The sequence below is a fragment of the Phaenicophaeus curvirostris genome, chromosome 5 (genome assembly GCF_032191515.1).
Source record: "Phaenicophaeus curvirostris isolate KB17595 chromosome 5, BPBGC_Pcur_1.0, whole genome shotgun sequence".
Classification (NCBI taxonomy): Eukaryota; Metazoa; Chordata; class Aves; order Cuculiformes; family Cuculidae; genus Phaenicophaeus; species Phaenicophaeus curvirostris.
In genome coordinates, this window is record NC_091396.1 from 43,067,681 (window position 1) to 43,089,960 (window position 22,280).

Genomic DNA, 22,280 nt, shown 5'->3' on the forward strand with positions numbered 1-22,280 from the left:
TAACTATTTTTCAAATTTGGCAGGAAAGTAAAATGGATTCTGGGTCCTCACAGAGAACATACACTGTTGATGATTTTATCCAGTAGGGAGGTGGCTTAGTCAGGTACCTCAGCTGACCATCTGTGTCAGTCTGAACTAAAGGAGGAGACAGCCTCTGAGTAGCCAGTTTGCAAGCTGAAATTGGAAACTTGTAGGTAGGTAACTGAAATGACTGCCACTCGTTTTACCACAACTATTTAATAAATATGCTGTAACATTCACTGATGGGTTTTTCCATGTGTGATCTATTAGAGCTATTGAGTCCTAGAATGGTAAGAAATAGACTTGTACACATCATCCACTTCACAAAAAATTTACTAGACCTGACAGATATTTTGTCCAGCTGGACATTTTTCAGAAGTGTCGGCTTCCAAAACATACCTCAATCAGCTGCCTTTGTTATACAGAAGCAGCAATTTTGACATCTATTGCTTGTTACAGACTCCAGGTTTACAGGGCTCCTGTCAAAGTGCCAGTGTTGCTGAGGTTAGTAATTTGCCACTGCTACCTGAGTTACTTCTTGTCAGAGAGCAGCGGCAATGAACAATGTGATTCAGTAGCCCTAGGTGCTGAACTGGTGTCACTGAACACCTCTTCTAGTTAAGTGCTGGGGTCCAAATGGTCTTTTGTTTTCTTCAGAAGTGGTATTATTCTTTGTAACCTTGTAACTTCTTCTGCTTCAGCAACAGAAGGGCCATGGTGACGTGGTCAGGATCTGATCTTTGGTTTGTCAGGTAGGCTTCAAGGTAAGGGGTTCTGCATACCAAAAAGTTAACAAGTATAGCCCTGAGTTGGCTTCTGCACAGGTTGTAGCACAGCAGGTAGAGCCCATGATCAGATCGCTGTGATCTGCCTCTCATGTGACTGAGCTTTAGAATCATAGAATCATAGAATAACCAGGTTGGAAGAGGCCCACCGGATCATCAAGTCCAACCATTCCTATCAAACACTAAACCATGCCCCTCAGCACCTCGTCCAGCTGTGCCTTAAACACCTTCAGGGAAGGTGAATCAACCACCTCCCTGGGCAGCCTGTTCCAGTGCCCAATGACCCTTTCTGTGAAGAATTTTTTCCTAATGTCCAGCCTAAATCTCCCCTGGTGGAGCTTGAGGCCATTCCCTCTTGTCCTGTCCCCCCTGGTGGAGCTTGAGGCCATTCCCTCTTGTCCTGTCCCCTGTTACTTGGGAGAAGAGGCCAGCACCCTCCTCTCTACAACCTCCTTTCAGGTAGTTGTAGAGAGCAATGAGGTCTCCCCTCAGCCTCCTCTTCTCCAGGCTAAACAACCCCAGCTCTCTCAGCCGCTCCTCGTAAGACTTGTTCTCCAGCCCCCTCACCGGCTTTGTTGCTCTTCTCTGGACTCGTTCTCTTTCTAAGGGCATAGGTCCATTGTGCTGCAGAAGGAAATAGATGGAAGAGCAGCTCTCTGAGAAGAGGCTCACCTTCTGTTTTTTTGATACATTGAGATTTCTTTCAGGATCATCATGAGGCCATTACTAAAGTGATACAGCTGTGAAAGGGTGCTAATGGACTCAGTCCCCTAGTTTGTTCATTTCACTCCAACAGTATAAAAGAATGGAGCACCTAGGAAGTATTCCTTTGTCATAAGTGTTACGGATTAGGATGCAGTGGCTTTATCAAGAGATTCTGTTATCCTGAGATATACAGTCAACCAGTTAAGGGTGTTGAAGTTAATTTTCTGCACTACTCTAGCATAAATACAGGATAATATAAGTATGCCTGAGAGCAACTTCAGCTTCTTGCTGTATGCACTCAGAATTTGAGGGTAGAAAGAATAAACACAGCTGTGGGGTGAAACACTTTTTCTCATACTGTACTGAAGGTGACTGCTGTGCAGGTGTACAAGGTAACTCTAATAAAAACAGTTTCCCCTTGAAATGTAATTTTGTTCCTCCTCTTCACTATCCAGTGGTAGACTAATATTTGTCTCCAGAATGTTTTTCCAGGATCTGAAGTGGAATTACAGTATCTGAAGGTTACTAAACATTAGGCAAAAATTATAATTCTCTTCATAGTTTAAAAGTATCTTTCATATTTCAAAAACCCTCCTGGATGTAAAATTCCTATTGCAAACATTCACTCTCTACCACTTACGAGGAAAAACTTACCAAAAAATAGCATATGTTGCTATCATACCGAGGTTCCGCTCCAGTTGTATCTGCCCACCTCGCTTGTTCTATATTTGGTGTGGTACACACTTTCCAAATTTATCTCAAAACTTACCAGGAAAAATAAAATCAAACTAGATACTTTATTAAGAATCCATTTAGTAGTACATATTACACTTTTTTTCCAATAATGCAGCTATTCAGTCCGTTACAGAGATCAGGGAAATTAAGAATTGCCTGTATATCTGCAGCTCTTAAAAATCCCACATCTAATACAAATAACCCAGTGACGGGCTTTTTTTAAAAAAAAAAACCTGTAATCCTATGTCATACAAATCTATGCAAAAGTGCCACTTTTCACTGTAAAGAAAAGCAAAATGGGCACGGTTTAAAGATTGGTGGGAATGGTTGGAGTCGATGATTTGGTGGGTCTCTTCCAACCTGGTGATTCTATGATTCTATGATAAAACGTTGTTCCAGTTGCTAAAGAAATTAACGCAGAGTGTGTTAAACTCCAGTTATATAGCAGTTCATACTAATTATATAATGTTATCCAAAATATTTAGGAAAAGAACAAACCTGTATCTCATCTGATTTTAAAAAGTCATGATCAGAGCATAAGTTTGCTAGTCTTGGGGTCTTTGGACTTCTCAAATGTCTTGAGAAACAAGTTTTTAGGGAGGTGTATATTAATGGATGTCTGAGAACAAGTGTTTTCAACCTATGCTGAAAACACTGTGGAAAACCTTTTAAGTACTAAGCTAACTTCTCCTTAGGTTTACCCTTTTTATTATCTTTGATTAAAACAAAAAATAATTTTACACCTCAGTGAGGTTCAGTGTGATCAGTAAATTAAATTCATTTAAGTTTTTTCAGACAAGAACAACATACTGTAATAAGCTAAGTTATGGCAAAAACTGCAACCTTTCCCTTCTGTGCACAGCAGATGCACAATCCAGCTGAAATACTGACTACAGTGAAATACTTCCTTTAGATAACGAGAAAACATAAGAGGGCTGTGACGTACTGGCATAAGTTTTTACAAATGTTAGTAATTGATTAGATGTTATGGCTTTAAAGTCTAGAGGAAATTAAAAGAAGAATACTGAAGACTGCTACAAAAGCAGTGTCAAAGCGGCATAATTTTTAGCAGAATTATGCCATTTTACATTAAAGCCTGAACAAGTTAAGATTTGCCTTCTACAGCAAGGAGTCATTAAAGAACATTAAAACAAAGTTGCCTTCATTCATAACATGTTTAAGAAATATTCCAGAAAACTTTCTTTCTTATTTCCCCTTCGACGGTGAAATAGGAAGCTATTTAGGAGTTTTCCCAGTACTATGATTAGGCACAGAAGCTATCCTAGGCACTTTGTCAGATAGTTCTTCAACATGAAAGGGGAGGTAAAATTCTGGAATCTATAAGTCTTGCAGCTTTGCAGTGTCCAAGAAGGTCTTAAAAGCTGTTGAGTATTTGAACTGTTGGCCAAATTTTCCTTTTTTTAATCTTGTGTTTTATCTATCCTTCTGTAGCCATAAAGTCGATTTCTTTGGTTTTTAGTGATGCCAAGTAGTGCTACTTGTAGTGCCCAGAACATCTGACAAACAAGCCTCAAACTGTTCAGCAAGATTATGTGCAAGAGAAAGCAGTCATCAAAATAAGCCTGGGTTTCAAGAGTGCCAAGTAAGGATTTTGCCTCCTTCGTCTAGTAAGTGGGTTTATAACTGCTGTGTTCCATCTGAGAATAACTGATGTGTGGCTGAGATTCAGCTGCTGTCTAAGCTCTCTGCAACCTCACATAATTTCTTCTTTTCACCTCTGGTGTCAACTGTTTTGGCAATAAAAACATTAATGTAACTTGATGAATCAAGGAATATTGAATGCAAGATGTTAGAATTTATGATGAGGTTGCAAGAAGGAGGAGAACATCTATCTAGTCTTATGAAAAACTGAAGAGAATAGTCTTTGTGAAACTGCCTAGATAATCCTAGGTCTTGTATTTTTTCCAGTTTATTTTGGTTTGATTTTGGTTTTTTCCCCATTTGTCTGTGTGGAAAGAATCTGATTTTAAGGCTCAGAACCCCTAATAAGAACTTTTTCTGTCAGTTGTGTAACCCACAATTTACATGAAACTCTTTGTAGCTTATGTTCTCAGAGGAATTCTTTAAGGTTTCTTCACTGTAAATTACTACCATGTTTTTAGCTGGATAATGTGCTTATTAAGGGTTTAAAATAAATGACCTTTCTTCAAAACACAGTAAAGACTTTTTTTTTTAAAAGTCTGTCCTGCTTCTTTTTTCCCTGTGTTGTATGCCATTATAAACAATGACAAGACTAAGGAACGAGAATGATCTATTTATTCTACATCTAGGGTGGGGCAGTCCATGGTTTCAATACAGCATGGGGAACGACGTGATTGAGAGTAGCTCTGTGGAGGAGGACTTCAGGGTGCTGATTGATGAGAAGCTGGACATGAGCCGGCAATACATGCTCGCAGCCCAGAAGGCCAACCATATCCTGGGCTGCATCAAAAGAAGCGTGGCCAGCAGGTCGAGGGAGGTGATTCTGCCCCTCTGCTCTGCTCTTATGATGCCCCACCTGGAATATTGTGTCCAGCTCTGGAATTCTGAACATAAGAAGGATATGGAACTGTTGGAACGGGTCCAGAGGAGTGCTATAAAGATGATCAGAGGGCTGGAGCACCTCTGCTGTGAGAACAGGCTGAGAGAGTTGGGGTTGTCCAGCCTGGAGAAGAGAAAGCTCCAAGGAGAACTTATAGTAGCCTTCCAGTACCTGAAGGGGGCATACGAGAAAGCTGGGGAGGGACTTGTTACAAGGGCACGTAGTTAGAGGATGAGGGGGAATAAATTGGAGGGGGAAGATTTAGACTATACATTAGGAAGAAATTCTTCATGATGAGGGTGGTAAGACACTGAAACAGGTTGCCCAGGGAAGTTGTGGATAAAGAAAGAAATAAAAAGCTCAACTATTTCATTGGTTTTGGTTGAACAAGTGAACAAGAACAGAAATGACAGGGCTTTCATTATAGGTGATCTAATAGTTCTGCCTGTTGTCCTGCATCTCTATTTGGAATACCTTTTTTCTTTGAGTTTTCAACTTTTGTAATTCTAATGTGTTAGATGGAGATTTTTTTTTTTCCCACAGTAGGCATTTCCTTCCTACTAGATGAAGATGACTATTTTTGGCAAGTTTCAGCTGAAAGAAGGTTCTGAATATTTTCCAAACTGAGTTTTAAGTATAACTATAATGTTTTCCTTGATATGAACAGAAATTTTGCAGTGGTTTGATTGGGAAGCTCGTATGTGATTGTACTTTGCACTGCTTTCTTAAAATTTGACAGGGAGATGAATTTGCTGTCACAAATATCTCTGATAATGTGACTGATGATCTAAACTTCTTTAACTATAGCTAATGTCTTTTTTTTCCTTTTTTTCTGTTGTTTGTATTTTCCCAGTTGCCTGGCAATGGTTTAGAGTCAATGGTGATTCCATTTTAATCTTGTAACTTTCTCAGTTGGTGCAAGAACAAGTAGCAGTGCAACTGCTCCGTGGTGCTGGATGTTTGCAGGTTTAACCTCTTTGATTTTTAGTTTCTCTTTAAATTCTAGACATTCTCAACAGACTTAATTTCACAGACTCATCTCCAGTTCTTATTGAGTTCTGGCCCACCTCAGAATATCTGATATTTCTCTGATGGTCCAAGACCATTTGTAGATGTGTATCCTGCTATTTTAAATGGTACTGGCCTTCAGGTTTATTTGACGTTGTATTAAGTTTGAGAGGTGCATCTGGATTAAGTTCTAAAAACACTAACCTGCTAATCATACCTAAATAAGCAACAGCACATGATAGAGCTTGTTAGGCGTCATTTATGTTAAATGTATTGTAAAGCACACAGCCAATGCACAGGTGCTGAAAATGCTCTGAAATAGTATTAGAGGGTAAAAAAACATGTCCTGAAGTGTGCCATTCCTCCTTACCTCCCTCTGGTTCTCATTTATAAGGATGAAGTTACTACTTGTAGTCAATGAAAACACTAATACTGGATCTAATTGCTAGGTTTAAAATAAAAATCAGAAGTTGGGGAGAGACTATATGTTTATTGAGTCAAAAAGTATGTCTGCGTTTACACCTGAGCAACACACTGTGTTCCAATGTTCTTACTGCTATGCAAGCATAGTTTAGGGCGCAGTTATACTTCTAGTTAGAGGATAGCATTCTCTTCAGGTAGTCATCCAAAAAAATGATTGCTTAGTTAATTCTCTTAAAAAGAAAAGAACTGGCTGATCTGGAATCAGTGTTGGTTTATGTCTCTGCTCTTTTTAGCTTGTGAGATTTCAGGTGACGAGATCTTCAGCAGCTCAGAAGTACATTGTTGAATTTGAGTAGATAAATAATTTGGGGTAGACCCAGTGCACTGGATATGCTGATTTATGGAAGCAGTAAAGGTGCATTTGTGTTTTCATGCTGTTCAAAACAGCCTGACAGATAAATTACTGATGCAGCTGTTTCTCTGCAAGAGACCAATGGGCCCCCCTCAGTCTCCACACACAGGGCTGGGTCTTGAAAGGCTGGCACGTTTCTGACAGCCCTCTGCATGTTCAGCTCTCATGATAGTTCTTGGTCAGACTCCAATATCCACAGTGTTTGTAGTCTTTATGCTTTTTATTTTTAGTGTGTTTGCTGTCAGAAAAAAATGGTGCTGTTTGAAGGTACTTTGAGAAATGTGAGGTTGTTGAATAAACTGAGTTTCTCTGCTTTAGTGGGATTTGTTACCTCCTTTTTTTCACTAAGTCCCCGTTCGATTTTCCTTCTTTCTATGATGGCAGCGAACAATTAAATTGGAATTCTTTCAGCAGGGGAAATATTTCTGCTTAATGCTATTACTTATACTAGCGGTTTATGAATCTGGCACTAAGTTACCACTTCTAATTTTTATAGGCATATAATGTTCTATGTCTTTATTTTTGCTTTTATGGTAAAATCTAGGCAAGCAATTTCTTTCTGTAATAAAAGAAATTATGTTTTAGGGGTCTGGGAATTTCAAGATAGCCAATATGAATTTTACTAACATAGGCACTGTAGACTCAAATGAGTGACTTTCATAGTTAGCTTTGGAGCTCTTCAGTCACAGTGAATTTTTTTTTTTTTAAGTTTGGGGTGGCAGACAGATTTTGTGGAGCTTAAGCCAAATGTTTTCAGAAAGGCAAGTAAAATACCTGTATCAGTGGTCCAGGGTTGTTTTACTGAAGGATGGTGTGCAATTAGTGTTTAACATTTGGCCCAATGCCCAGTCGTTCAGTCATGTAGCAAACTGGAGTAAGTGGGACAATTCCTCCTCACAGTGCTGCACTAATGCTGCTGTTGGGCTGTTTCCTCCCTGTTGGCTTTCTGCCACATGGGTCATCTTTGGTCAGGCTTCACTACTGTCTTTGTTTTTCCTCCTCCTGCTCTGCAGAAAACAACCCAGAATTTAGTTTATTGTAGAAATACTGGTTCTGGTGGGTTTTCTTTTATTGCAGTCCTTGGGGTAATAAATTAGGTAGGTAGGAGATCATCTGTGAATACCACCAGCCAGTTCACATCTCTTCTCAGAAAGGGCCTATCTCCAAAGTTAGACCAGCTTGTTGTATCCATATGAGTTTTGCACTCCAGCAGTGGAGATTCTGCAGCCTCTCTGAGCAACTTGTTCCAGCGTAAAAAATCTCTTACCCGTAACTCTGACTTTTTTGTTACAATTTGTCTCCCAGAGAAGAATCTGTTTCCATCTTCTTTATATTCATTCACAAGGCAGCTAAAACCCAATAAAATCCTCATTTAGCCTTCTCTGCTTAAAACCAACTACCTCCAACTCTTTGAAATTCCCTGCAAGTCATGTGCTACAGACCCCTAATCATCTTGATGGCTCTCTGCTGGACTTGCTTCAGGATATCTCTGAGAGGGTCAGACTGGATACAGCACTTCATATGTGGTCTCAAATGTGCCAAATGGGGGATTAATCACTTCCTTTTGTGTGCTGGCTATGATCCTGTCAACAGAGTGTAATACACAGGTAGCCCTCACCACCGTGAGTATGTAGTACTGTTTCTACTAAAATATTCTAGTAAATATTCTATGGCTCCAGATAAGACAATGGCTAGTTTAAAATATATGTATATATCCTTATTCTTAAATGCTATGGAACTCACAGTTGGATTGTAAACAGTTTAGAAACAGAGATCTAGCTGCCTACATGTAATGTAATGAGTTATAAGAGCAGTAAAATGTTTACAATGAAGCTGAAGAATGGCTAAATTAATTGGCTGTTCCACACTTGACCAAATCATTTCATGGTTTCATTATTAGAGTTAAAACAATGTTAATGGAAGTGTCACAGAAGAAAGATGCTTCACAGAATGCACACCAAAATGAGAAAAGCTGGAAAAAAAGGAGGGATGGTCTTTGATAAGATCATCTGCAGGTTGTTTTTTTTTACATTTCAAAGAGGTAGCAGACAAGGGGGAGAAGTAAAAGGCATTTATTGTCAAAAAGAAGACCAAACTAAGCAAAAAGAAAAGAAATAGAGGACAAAGGACAGCTGAAAACTGGGAAAGATGAGGACAGAGCAGGATGAAGATTGTTTACAAATAAAATAAAAATGGAGACAGTTATTTTGGTTGTTAAAAGGGGGACAGGAGAAGAGATTATATCAGAGGGGAGAAGAGATTTGGAACTGTCAGTGATCCAATATGCACTTAAACCATTTCCTGGTGTACATTAAAAAAATAAATTAAAATTGAGCTTTGAAGACATTGAACTAAAAGCAGAAATTAGGAAGAAAAAATAGAGAAAAGTACATGTCCTTTATCCAATTAAATTTGATTCAGAAATAGATATGATGTAAAGCAGCTGAAACTGCATTTTGGGCCTTCTGCCTTTATCAGAAGCATGATATGGAGAATAAGAGCTCTTTGACTTAGTTCTTTAATGAGCAATTGAGTAAAAATATCTGAGCCCTGGTTCCCCATGTTTTTCTGATTTATGCAGGTAAATTGGAACCAACAGCAAACGTCTAGACTCCTTTTGGGCCATGAATCAATAGAGAAGAAAACCCAGGGATTATTATATGACTGCCCTCTGGAAGAATGTTTTTATCAAGATTCCAGATAATGCAATTACTTCTGTAAACCAAAATCATGAAGTCTTTGTAGCAGTGTGTTTTAAATTCGAAGTACAACTCATGCTACATTTATCCACTTACGAGATTAGGCCATCTGCTTATGTTTTATACTCTTTTAAAAACAGAGTATTTTGCATGAACTACTTGTATTTAAAAGCATAGAAAAGTAATAGAACTCTATAAAAGTAATAGAATACTGTAAAATAACTAACTGTTATCATATCACAGCTTTTGACTAACAGATGGGTGTTGTTCCAACTTTGACAAATATTTGAAGGGGCTATTTCAGTTGTTCTTTGACTAGTATTTTTTATAACTGCCCAAAGCTAACTTGAACTTAGTTTGAGTTGTCAGAGATTTTGAATTTTCCATAAAGTTTCATAAGGTAGAGAGGAAATGTGACTTCTTTTTTGCTGAAGAGTGTGTCATTGCATCAAAACTTGGCCTCCACCTGGGCTGGCAAAACTGTTTGTTCCCTAGGGAAATGCTTCTAGAAGGTAACTGGTTTTTGTGTAGTGTACCCACCTAAATTAAGATTTTTAGTTTATATTGGCCTGAGGCAAAACGTTTCAGGATATTGTAGGGAGATCCTGGTAATCTAAGATTATTACGAAAATAATAATAAAATTCTTCCTTTATTTCTCTGTCCATAAAGCATATGGTGTTCCATCTCTTACATAGCTCCATGCCTCACTGTCAGTGGCAACTGCCACCTGCTTCCTTAAGGGGGACAAAGACTGGCTCAGTGCCATTCCAGGGGATGGTGGAAAGTAGTTTCTTGTTCCATCGCAGGAAGAGCCGGCAGGGTAGTCCTCCTTGTGGAAAAACTTCCCAAGACCTGAGGACTTTTTGTTAAGAAAAGGTTACTTCTGTCCACACCAGCAAGTGTTTGCTTCCAGTCACAGCGGCAAAGGCCATGATTTGATAGGTGTCTTCAAAACCTGTCAAGGCAAGATTAGAATATGGACTTCCTGATCTCCTGCCTAGGAAGGGAAAGCACTGGCAGCTACAGCAGGCTGTCACTAATCTAAATATCTTGGGTCAACATCACAGTTCAGATGGTTGAGATATGGTGTTATTATGGGGTGCTCCCTTGTGTAATATATATTCTGCAGACACTGGAGGTTTTTTCCTCTGAAAGTGGAAATGCTGCCACATCTGTAATAAAGCTATTCAGAACTGCACAAGTAAAGCACTGTATGCTTCCTACCTTGCAGATGTATGTTATTTTTGTATATCTCTTGTTTTTATTTAATTCCTGTTAAGTGTTTGTGTTGGCGAGTAATTAGAACTGGGACAGGCATGCTATCCTGAATATGCCATTGGTTTTTTTCTCCTAAAATCCATTCATATTTTAAGGTATTGTAAGGCGAAATACTTTGGTGGCCATCTTTGCAACATATATCCCTGAATGAACAAGAGAACATACAAGTAATTTTAGTTAGCACTATATATAATAAAAAAGGGAAAGCAGTGCAGTGACCTTAGTATTCCAATTTCATCTGTCACAGACATAAATAAACATATAAGCATGGGATTAAGTTGACAGTTTGAAAGTGTGACTGCACGAGTCTCCTAGGATAATGTTAAAATTTCTTTCTTATGTTTTTCAATTAGACATTCTTTAGCAAAATGTTGGTTTTACTGAAGTATAAACCAATTAAAAGTTAGTATTTTTTTTCACTGAACACCCATGCAAAGCTAGAATGTTCATGTATTTCGTATATGTGCTTATATAATTAGGCATCCACTAATTTCTTTCTTTGGGACATTCCTCTGCAAAGCAGCCCTACCTATATCAAGCGTTAAAAATATATCATCAGTTGTTTAACATAAGGATAAGGGCAGACATTATTATTATTTTATAATAGATTCTTAATCTTTTGTTCTGTGAAATGTCGATGTGTTCATTAGAGTTAAAATATGTTGCATGTTTACAGAAAGCCTGAAATCTCAATACGTGGTCCTATCAATTTTAATTATTTGAATCATTAGAACATCTAATTTTTTGCTTAAGGGTACACACATGTACCATTGAATCTGTTTTTAAGGTTTTTTCCAGTTTAATGTCTGAATCCAAATTCATAAAGAGTTGGAAAAATGAGATGTCTGAGCTATAGGATTCACAGGGATTTTATATGAAGCCTATTTAATCAGGATAACACTGTTATTAATATTCATAAAGTCAGCTGGAACACAAATGACAGACTATGGAGGCTAAAATTTTTTACTTGTGAATTTATTAAAAGCAGCTTAAAAAATTAATGGAATTTAAGTAAAGTTGACGAAAATGAAAATCTTATGTTAGCAGAAAAAATCTTTATTAGAACTTTCTCTAAGACCATCTTGCATTGATATCTTTGACAGATTTCATTGGTACTTAAAGAAGAAAGATGCATGAATGGTCATTTAAAAGGATTTAAACACATTGGCACATTAATTTTTACATGAATAATAAGTAGTTTCCAAAAGCAATTAACTTACAGTGTACAAGATTTGAATAGAAAAATAGGACTGTGACATCAAAGGGCAAAGCAAATGTGCTGTACATTTTAAACTTTTAATAATATGACTTCTTAAAATAATTTGGTTCATTTCCACAGTAGGTAAAATAACAGTGAAGCTATTTGTACGCAGCTTGGCTTTGTTTTGAAATACACAGAGATCTGGAAGAAAGAAATATTTTGATGCCAAAGTGCTATTAGTAAAGAACAGTTTTAATCTTTTATAGTGATCAGGTGCTTTTGAATTGAGCTTTCTTACAGTCAGTTTCTGTGTGTGGAAAATAATCATATGCTGACCACAGTCTTTGATTTTTCTCCCACATTACTATATGCAGCACTGTGAAGCATTTGTTATTTTTGTGGAGGGCAAATGAGGTAGACCTGGGATTTCTTTCATTACTAGGAAGGTACTTCATTAATTTATATTCATATTTGTATGTAATTTTGTACTTAAATATTTAGTGTCAATTTTACGTGACTATTGCACATCATATTCAACAGATAAGGAAAATTAATTTTTATTTAGCTTTCTATGCATGATATGCAAGTAGTAGTCTTAACACTAATATAAGTCAATAACTAGGTAGTGAATAAGGAAATTAGTATTTAAAATTAACTCGAGATTTTGGGTTACAGTTTCATTTGGCCTTCTCAATTTTGTCTCAGCCCACCAGTGTACTTTATTTTAATGTCCAGCTTTAATTTCTTTTGAGTATTAGGCAGGTCGATTATTCACAGATTGTCTTCAATTGAAAATAAAGTAAAGCTTTAAAATAATTGTATTTAATTTTTCTGATAATTCCTCCTCGGAAAACCTTCATGGCGAGCTTCTGATTGTTGTTGAACGGTGAAGTTTCACACCATCTGAATGGTAGTTCAATAAGTTCTGGTTCTAAAACCACTTTATATTTGAAGTACCTATTGTTAAAGGTACATCTTGAATGATATGTAAGCACTGTACTTAAGTCATATTCCTATTACAGAGTTTGTGTTCAGAACAACCAATCTATATACTTAGCGTATAGAATATTTTGTTGTTACGTTTCCTAACACTATTACTTTTGTTGGTAGGGAAAGTATACTGCAAACCCTAGGGACCCTCAAAAGGTCTTTCTATTTGTCTTCATTAAGTTGCCTTAATTCGATATCAATAGTATTTTTGTTTTCTATATGTGTAAGTTCCCTATTAATTAGCAAAACGTATTTCACCTATGAAGAAAAGTCTATAAATTGAGGCCCTTGACTTCAAATTATTCCCGTGCTATAGTCTACTATTTCCAGGAGAGGGCAGCATTTTCCTACCTCAGGTCCTGAAGGCACATGCCCTGCTTAGACTGTCAATGTTTCTTGTAATTACTCCCAGTATATTTGTTGCTTGCTTATGAATTAACTTGCATTTATGGAACTAAATCATTCCAATCATTTAATTACACCTGAGGAGCTGAACTATAATTGCTTGCTTCCAACTAGGATCTGATATGGCTTGAGCAGTATTAATTTGGTGTTTACTTTTCTGAGTGCTAAAAGCATTAAAATGATTGTGCAATGGGATTACATTTTACTAATTGCTGGCATTCATTAGCTGGGTAAATGGTGAGGAAGAGTGACTGTATATTGTGGAGGGATAAAATTATGGTTTTAAATAGTATATTACTAGGCACATTAAGGCCCTAAGACATGTTTTAAAATACTCCAGAGGTTATTAAATACTGTATTTTCTTCATGTCTTGCTATATGAATATCTTATTAAAATACTGCAATTATTATGAACCTTTTTGTGCAATATGTAGGGAAATGGCTTCATTGACAGAAACCTACTTCTTGATATTAATAACCTTCCATATTTTCAGCTAATCCAAAAGTAAATGAGGAACTTAGGAAAAGATTGCCAACTCCAAATCAACACAGTTACACAAAATTGAAAAAGAAGCGTACAGCTTCATTTGAGGGACTCTTGTAAGGAACTCTGTGTTCTGTGATATTAGGTGAAGTTGTTATTTATTTTAAGACGTATCAAATCATACACATTTTGTTTCTCATGCATATTTATAGGTAACAACAAATATGAGCTAACTGTATTTCTTGAACGCTTAATGTAAATGTTAGTGTTGAATTTTAAGTGTTTTTACAATTATTAGGTTTTTATAATCACAAAGACAAAAATGAAAATATTTGCCTTTTTGATGTTGTGTAGGAAAATAATTTCTTCTGCTACTTTATTAGTTAGAATATATGTCTTGGTATAATATACTAATATGCTTGAATTTTAAAATGTGTTTCTCTTTTTTTTTTTTTCTGAACTCTTATATTTATCAGCCCGATCACAACTCTCTGGGTGTTTTCATGATCCAGCCACTGCCTCTTTAAGGAATATGTTGTGTCTTTTTAAGATATGTAGAAAAAATATAACAGAAAACATAAAATAAGCACAACTATGTAGTTAAAGATGAAAAATTGTCCCTTGTACAATAAATATTTAAAGAAGTATAAGTAATAAAATTTGCGGTAAGCTTACTATATTAGCAAGATTACAATTTTATTGAGATATAGAATATAGTTGAATTTTTAACATATAAGACAGCATGTAGTTTAACATTCAAAATATTACCCAATAAGCATAACATTTTACTGTAGCTATTATTTTTGAGTATTGAGGGTTGTTTCTTGAAGATCTTTGATTATATGAAATACTGCAACTGTGTCATTAACTGTATAATCTGAAGCAATATGTACACAAATATTAGGATACATTATTTAGCTGTTTAGAAAAACCTGCAAATTCAGAGTTGGAGTGATCATTGGCCACTTTACCTGTATTTCATCCAGGAAGTTAAAGCAGGAGAAAGAATGTTGTAAAGTGAAGCGCATACCACCATCTATGAGAATTACTAAAGTGAGCAGTCTCATAACCTCAAACAGGACCACTCACTGTGATTTGGGCTGTGCTCAGTAGCATGTACTTCCAAGACGAGACTCTAGAACAAGAAGACAAGCTGATACATTTTTCAGTGAAGGTGTTATACACAACGGAAAGCTGAACCAAACCATGAAAAAAATTAGATGTGTGAAGAAAATATACTGAGAAATATAATTTATCACTGACTGTTAAAATACATAGATGTTATTGTCCTGTTATAAATATTTTTAAATAATCTTGTAAATTTTTCCAACAAATGAAGGCAAAAACTATAGGTGTGTTATAATACATTGTTTCAAGTTTATTTATCTAAGGTTTGCTTTATTTTAGCTCTGAAATCTTCAAGCAAAAACTGGACTCAGTGCCAGATCAAACAAGTTCAGAAGAACAAATGGAAAACTGGTCAAAAGGTAAGGACTTTTAAGATATTAATAAGGAACCTCAGGTGTTGTACCAGTGCTAGGCAGTGACTGGAATGTATTTGTTCTTGCCGATACATGACTGACTTTGGAAGAAAAGAAAAAAAACCCGCAAACACACACTGCCTCTTAAAAGTATTTCAGGTAATAGGAGAGCAGCTGCAGGAATGTAAGCCACCAGCTTTATTTTTATTTTCAGGGTTACTGAAATTTTTTTGGTTTTATATAACTTCAGGAAGTCTTATTGCAGTTCTTAATCTGTATGTTACACTTTACTTTCCAATCTTTTTTTCTTAATGGGTTAATAACAAATCTGAAGTCTGTCTTAAAGTAACCTTCTTAGCTATTCATGCCTGGGTGGAGTATCGTTAAGTCACCTACTAATGTTAATGAATTTCTGATTATTGCCTCAGCTGAATATAGATGGTAAGGTAGGCTTGGAGGTAAAGGAGGCCTTGGTTAACTTGGATCTTCCATGGTTGGTGGAGTTTTCATCTCCATCAAGATAGAAGAATCGTGTTGTATTTGGATGACCAAAATTTTACTCTTGGGTGACACATTCTTCTCCGTTTCATGGCAGAAATTGGGAAAAAAGAAAAAGCACTGCATTTTAAGGCACCCTATGTGACTGACTGACTCTATAGAAGAGAATTGTCGGGAAGTGGCTTGTGACTAGATTGATGGGTAGATTGAAGAAAGGGAAGGGCACAGGAAGGAGACCTTCAGAACATCAAAAAAGGGTGGATTTTTTTTCCTGTAAGCGTCAATATGTACATAAAAAAACCAAATAAAAACAAAAACCCAAGGCGTGTCAGTATTAAAGAAGCCTTCTGTATCCTAGCCTGATCACATCTTGTGCATTTCCTTTTTTTGGAATTTATACTATGTGTTCTTTCTCAAAAGATAATAAATACCAAGTTTCTCATGGCATCTCTTTTTTTAGAAACAAGAATACTCAGTCTTGGAGATGTTGCATCTTACAGATGTAAAGGAATTTCTATCTATTTCTGTTTCTATTGTGTAAAATAAACTACTTGTAGACCGCTTTTAATTAATGGAATTTTGAGCTACTACTGTGTGAAGTTAAAAATGTTTTGGAGGCTTTGAGAAACCTGTGGGAGGTGTCCCTGCCTATAGCGGGGGGTTGGGAGATTGAATCTAGAAGATTTTTAAGGTCCCTTCCGACCCAAACCATTCTATGATTCTATGGTATGATTCCAAAACAAAAATAGTCATGGAGGAGTAACAGTGGAGAACTATAGTCTGACAATTTGTACTTTAAATGTGTAATAGCTTAGTCAGAGTTAGTATTTGTAGACCTTTAGGGGTCAGCATACCCTAAGAATGGTTCAAAAGGTTAACTTTTACAGAGTAGGCAAGTGAATACCATAAACCAATTCTCTGTGAAATATTTCTGTCTAATTGGAAGAAATGGCATTGTTCTGCTGCTCATAGATACTTTAAAAACTGGGTAGTCACTGAGATTCATGTGTATCATTTTTTTCATGCCTTAAGTTAGTATTTTGTGCTATTGACAAAGCTATTTCTTACAAGCTAATACTTAGGTATTTTTGCATCCAATAGGAGTTGTTATGTAGACAAAAGTAAAGCTGATACACTTATTACAGATTATTAATAACTCACATAATGCTTTATGCTTTTACTCCTAGGGAAGTTAAAAAAGGGATTATGGATGAATCTCATGTCATCATAGAGGTTTGGATGAGGAAATTTTTTTACCTTAGAATTTTATTTGGGTATTAGCAATTAAATTACATTTTCTTATCATGAGCATAATAGATAAATTGCAGCAACATTATGTTTAATACGTGCCTTTGGTAGACATTGTGGTGTATTTTCTCATTGAACTACTGAATCAAAGCAACTTTTAATCTTCTCTTTAAATACCTATGTTGAAATGTGGACTGTTTTGTGTTCCACTTGCTTTATCATCTGTGACTGGTACTGTATCTAGTTGCTTCTTGCTTTTAAGTTGGAAGTTTAAGAGCTGTTTTTAGAATAATCCTATAATGATTTCTGCAAATACATTTTTTAAATAGCATACTGAAATGCTGGAGATTAAATTATGTGTCAAAATATAAGGATGGTAAGGCACATCTGAGATTAAATTCTGCTGACTAGATGAAAATTCAGTCAAGCAATGAGAATTTTAAATCAACAGCAAAAACGTTAGGTACAGAGAAATGGTGGATTTATGGCAATCATATGGGATAATATGTAACGTGTTAATGGACGTTATAAAATAAGATACTTGAAAGCAAGGTAGTGTTTAAGACGAGTCTATCTAATGTGTTTGATTGTTGACATTTTCTTTTTAACTTTCCACGTTGTTTGGAATATAATATGCCTTGTGGATTGAGTACATATGCCTGTTCTGGTATATTGAGAAGAGTTAAAGAGCAGTCTATGTGCAAGGCTTATTATTTTGGGTTAGTATCTAATTTAAATTTACTGTTTGTCTCCACAGCGCACAGTTTTTCATAGCAGAGTAGTGATTTTTCTCATTTTTCTCTAAGAATACATGAGAGAATGTATCAGGAGCGTTGGAAACAGGACAGTAAATGCTGTGTTCTTCCCAAATGAAAAATGTTCAGGAACCAAGCTAGCAAGTCTAGGATCATAGTCCATTATAAAAATAATCTTATATTGGCAAATAGATGCATATCTTTGTGTTGCAGTGGCGGATGTAGGGGGGAGGCACAGTGCACCTGGGTGGAGTTGTTGGTTTAGCAGGGTTTATATGCATGACATAAACTGCACAAACATTAGTACTGTGAAAACACAAGAGGGAACCTAAAATTGGGTGCTTTTCATACTTACATGTACATTCAGAACTCAATGTCAATTTTCCAAAAGAGTTAGCAGGATAGGAAATTGGTGAGTGTGTATATACTGGAGTTAAATTTCTATCTCGTTTGACTCGTATCATGTACTGTGTTTAAACAGCTATACTTGTTCTGTATTATAGAGTCTTTCACTACTTTAATATTTTTTGCTTGTGTCATATTTCTGTGCATCTATGATTTTTAAGGACAGAGCAGAAATTAGGTGAAGTCGTAGAATATCGAGTACTGTTTGGTCCATTTTGACAATAAAATTATAATTTTGCTGACTCCAAAATGAAATGCATTATGTAATTATTATTTGGAAAACAAGATAATAGATTGATTATTTTAAATGGCAAAGTGGTTTGCTTCCTTAAAAGGTGGTTATTATTTTTTCACCCATAGAAATAAATATGTATGTATTTCTAAACCACTACTTAAAGCATGTATTGAAATGTAAGTCATTGAACCTATTTCACCTGTAAGAGTTTGATGTCAGCTCTTACTTGTGATCCATGTAGATGCTTTCACTATAACTTGTTATCCCTCAAAAGAATGTTTGTATGGCTTGTAAAAATACTTTAAAACTGCATTTCTGGGAACTACAGTTCAGAGGAGACTCTAGATTTAAAAGAGCTGATAATTTAGAGAGGAACAGAATTGCAGAATCAGCTTGTGCAGGGAAATCTGAAAAGTGTGTTATCTGCTGGTGAGCTGTTCTTCAGGAAAAATAGAAGGGGAAAACAGGCATGCAAACCTAATGAACAAGTTATGTATGTATAGCTGCTCAGACACGTGTGCATGTGATAAGCTTACGTGTAAACAATTATCTTAGTTACATTGTGTGTTTATGCATGCATTGGTCTTGCATGAACGCATAGTGCTTGCTGTTTAGAAACTGTCCATAGCTTTCCCTGTATTGTCATGTTCATGACATGTAGGCGCCATTGAATTGCTTACGAGAATATTTTTTAGTTCTTTTGCTGTGTAATGACTTATATTCAGGAAATAAAACCTCTCTATAAATATTTTTGCATTTATTTACTCCCATTTATACATTCCATTAATTGCCAGCCATCGTTATTGTATTCTTGGTAATGGAAGCAGTGTACAGGCATATGTGTAGGCTAAGTAAAATGAGTCATTTTTTTTGGTAATTTCTAGAACTGAAATTCTTGTTCCTCACCATGCATTGGTAGACTACCTTATTAGAAGTAGCAAGTTTTTCTACTTGTGTAATGATTTTAATGTACCTTTTTTGTGGGTTTGGTAGTAGTAATTACAAGGACTTTTTGTCTGGTATTACTGCTGCGTGGCTTTAACATGCACACACTAATACATATACACACGCTAACACACGTAAAGATGAAGGGGTGATGAAAGCTCTGAGGATGATGTGTTATTGTTAAGATTTTTCATATGATGCTCTATTAGGCTCAAAAAGCAACTAATTGTAAAGGTCCTGCTTCCCCTTTCTCCAGAATACAGCTTTTACAGCTGTAAACAGTTGAAAGTAAATCTGAAGCCCTTCTTCCAAGGCTGCAGTGGAGGCAGAATAAACCATGCTTGTCATATTAAGGTCTGTTTCTGCTTTTACATGCCTCAACAGGAGATACTATGAGCCTGTTCTTCCTCTCCTTCCCTCTTTTAGCAATAAGGAATGCTGTTTACCTGGGAAAGAAAGAATACCTGGGTACTGTGTGGGTGTGTATGCGGGAGAGTTCTTTTCACACATATGGCTCAGTTGATTAGTGTATTCTATGTGTGCTGTGCTTTCAGCATTGAGCTTGCTGTGTGCTGTCAGAGGTCCCCTTGCGGAGTGGCACGAGTAGCTGCATGTTTCTCTGCACAGTATACAAGGCAGAAGGGAGGTTGAGAGGATGATCTTGCAAGTGTGTACCATGACTTAAAAGATAAAAAGGAGTTAATGATAACAGAAAAATCATCAAATACTGTCTGGTCTCTCTCCTGTAAATATAATCACCCTTTCATGTGTATAAATTCTTATGGCTTGTTATTCCATCCTGTTTCTTTCCTTGAACATTTTGAATGGTAAAATACAGTGCATTTCTGACCACGCTGCATGCTGAAAGATTCCTCATCAGAAGCACAACTAAGTATCTGGTATCTGCCTGACTCATTGGAGTGTTGTGAATATGATTTTGCTAGACTCTTTACAGTACACTGAAAATGTGTAGTGCCTTAACTGCACCAAGTTCTGCAAGCACTAAAGATGGCGAGAATTCAAACCTTGAAGTACTGCATTTTGAATTGCTGAAGTGTTTAAAGTATGAGTGCAGCTAACTTCAGAATGTCTTGAAATGTGCTTCAGGAAGAGTAGCACTTATTCTCACAGTAATTTTTATGTAGTGCTTCAGATGGCACTTTAGAAGACCTAGCATAATTGCTTTCTTCTGTAGAAACCTTCATTGCTTCTGTCTTAGTAACAACTAGAATGAAGCTTAAGTTCAGAGCAAAGACATAACATAACAATTTATTTTAAAAAAAAAGGTTCTCCTGGGAGTGCATTGGAGACTCTTAACTAAGAGTTCACCTGCACCTTTAGTAGACCATTTACTCATGGGCAAGGTGTATTACTGATGCTTTATGCAGAATGACCTTTTATGTCAGACTGTTAAAGTTGCAATGTTTTTCTTCACTTCTAAAGCTGCAGTTTTCTGAGCTTTTGTTTAGAACTCTAATTCAGCAAAGACTTAGTTGTTTTTTTTTGGTAGAGGAGCTTGAGTACTTTTGGATAAGATAATTTTCATTGTAATTAGTGGTCATCAGGAAACACGACCCTTTCCTAAATAAAAGGGAATTTCTGGTTCATTAAGATTTAGGTAATGGAAGGGGTTATATATGAAAAGCAGTTGTCTGATATGACAATAGCAAAAGAAAAATGGGATGAGAAGGTTTACTTTGTTTTCAGCTGGTTTAGAAAACATAAACGCAGTGTGTTTAGTAAAACTCTAGCAGACACTGTGTTTGGAAATTATGTAATAACTCCATATAGGCTGTAATGATATCCTGAAACGCTGTATTTAAACTAACCTGAATTACAATGAGAGATAAACAGAATATTTACCCATCCCTTATGAGCTGCTGCTGATATGTAAATTTATTCTTCTACTTTGCACAAATATACTTTTGAGCTACTGCTTAAACACTTCAAGGTCCTTAGCCAAACAGTTTTAATGATGCCTCCAATATTATGAAAGTGTGACATTTGATGAATGCCTTGTATAGTTGTGATATCGGGGAAAGTGTAAACAAAAAACGCACATCAAGTCATTGTGCAACACCTAGATAATTTATAATTTTACTGTTTATATCCATCTTGACATTTTTTATCTGCCAAAGGCAGGTTTCATTTGGAATCTTAATCTGAGATTTATTTGGTGGATCTGGAAATCATAGCTAGAGTTCCCACAGGAAATGGTCCATCTACCAACAGATTAAATGGCAGTCCTGCAGTTGTTAAGGGAGCTCTGCATTTAACACACATGCATAGTCATTCAGTCAGCACTGTGGAGAAAAATTAAAGTAGTAACCCAGGTTTAGGAACAATGTAGCTAAAAAGTCCCATATTTGCAGAATGACAAAGGGTTATATAGCAGCATTTCATTTTATTATTCGTGCTTGAATTTCTTGTTTGCTTTGTTGAGTCTGCTGACGAATACTAATAAATGCCTGCAACAATCCAGACGAGAGATGCCTGGCAACAAAGCTATGCGGTGGACCTCCCTGATCTTCTCCAGTTCACAACCTGACCTTTTGAAAAATTGGCTGGGCTAAGCTGCAGAATTTGGGTGTAATGGTTATTGTTAACTCCAGCTTTAGGATTTATTAATTTGTGTGATCAAGACTTACCTATACTTCAAAGTTTCAAAAGACCAAACACAATCATCCATCCATTAGAACTAACATTGTGTTTCAGTGAGACCCACTTAGTATCTGCCTAGAGATTCTGCTGTTTTGATGCGTTCAGAATATAAAAATGCTTTTTCACATGTGAGACCAATCCAGTGAAAATCTGGTGTCTTCTCAGAGACTAGTATTTTAAAATAACAGTATGTTAATGAGTTGCAAGCAGAGAGTGGGAAGCCAAAGGAAATGTCTGATATTTACACATTAATAAATGCATCATGATTAACTGCAGTGAATACCAAGACAATGATTGGCCTTGTATTGTAAAGACTTAGAAGCATTTTTTGATTTTAAATATTCACCAGTTTGCACACAATTG

General features: G+C 36.3%; 1 protein-coding gene across 1 annotated transcript in view; it reads left to right on the forward strand.

Annotated features, from left to right (window-relative positions):
* The first annotated feature begins 15,103 nt into the window (after window positions 1-15,103).
* The window catches only part of MIPOL1 (mirror-image polydactyly 1), a 159,906-nt gene continuing 152,729 nt past the window's right edge, over window positions 15,104-22,280 (forward strand). Inside the window, exon 1 of the mRNA XM_069858457.1 lies at window positions 15,104-15,176. Coding sequence (XP_069714558.1) covers window positions 15,158-15,176 — 19 coding nt within the window. The 5' untranslated portion in view covers window positions 15,104-15,157. The remainder of the gene's footprint in view (window positions 15,177-22,280) is intronic.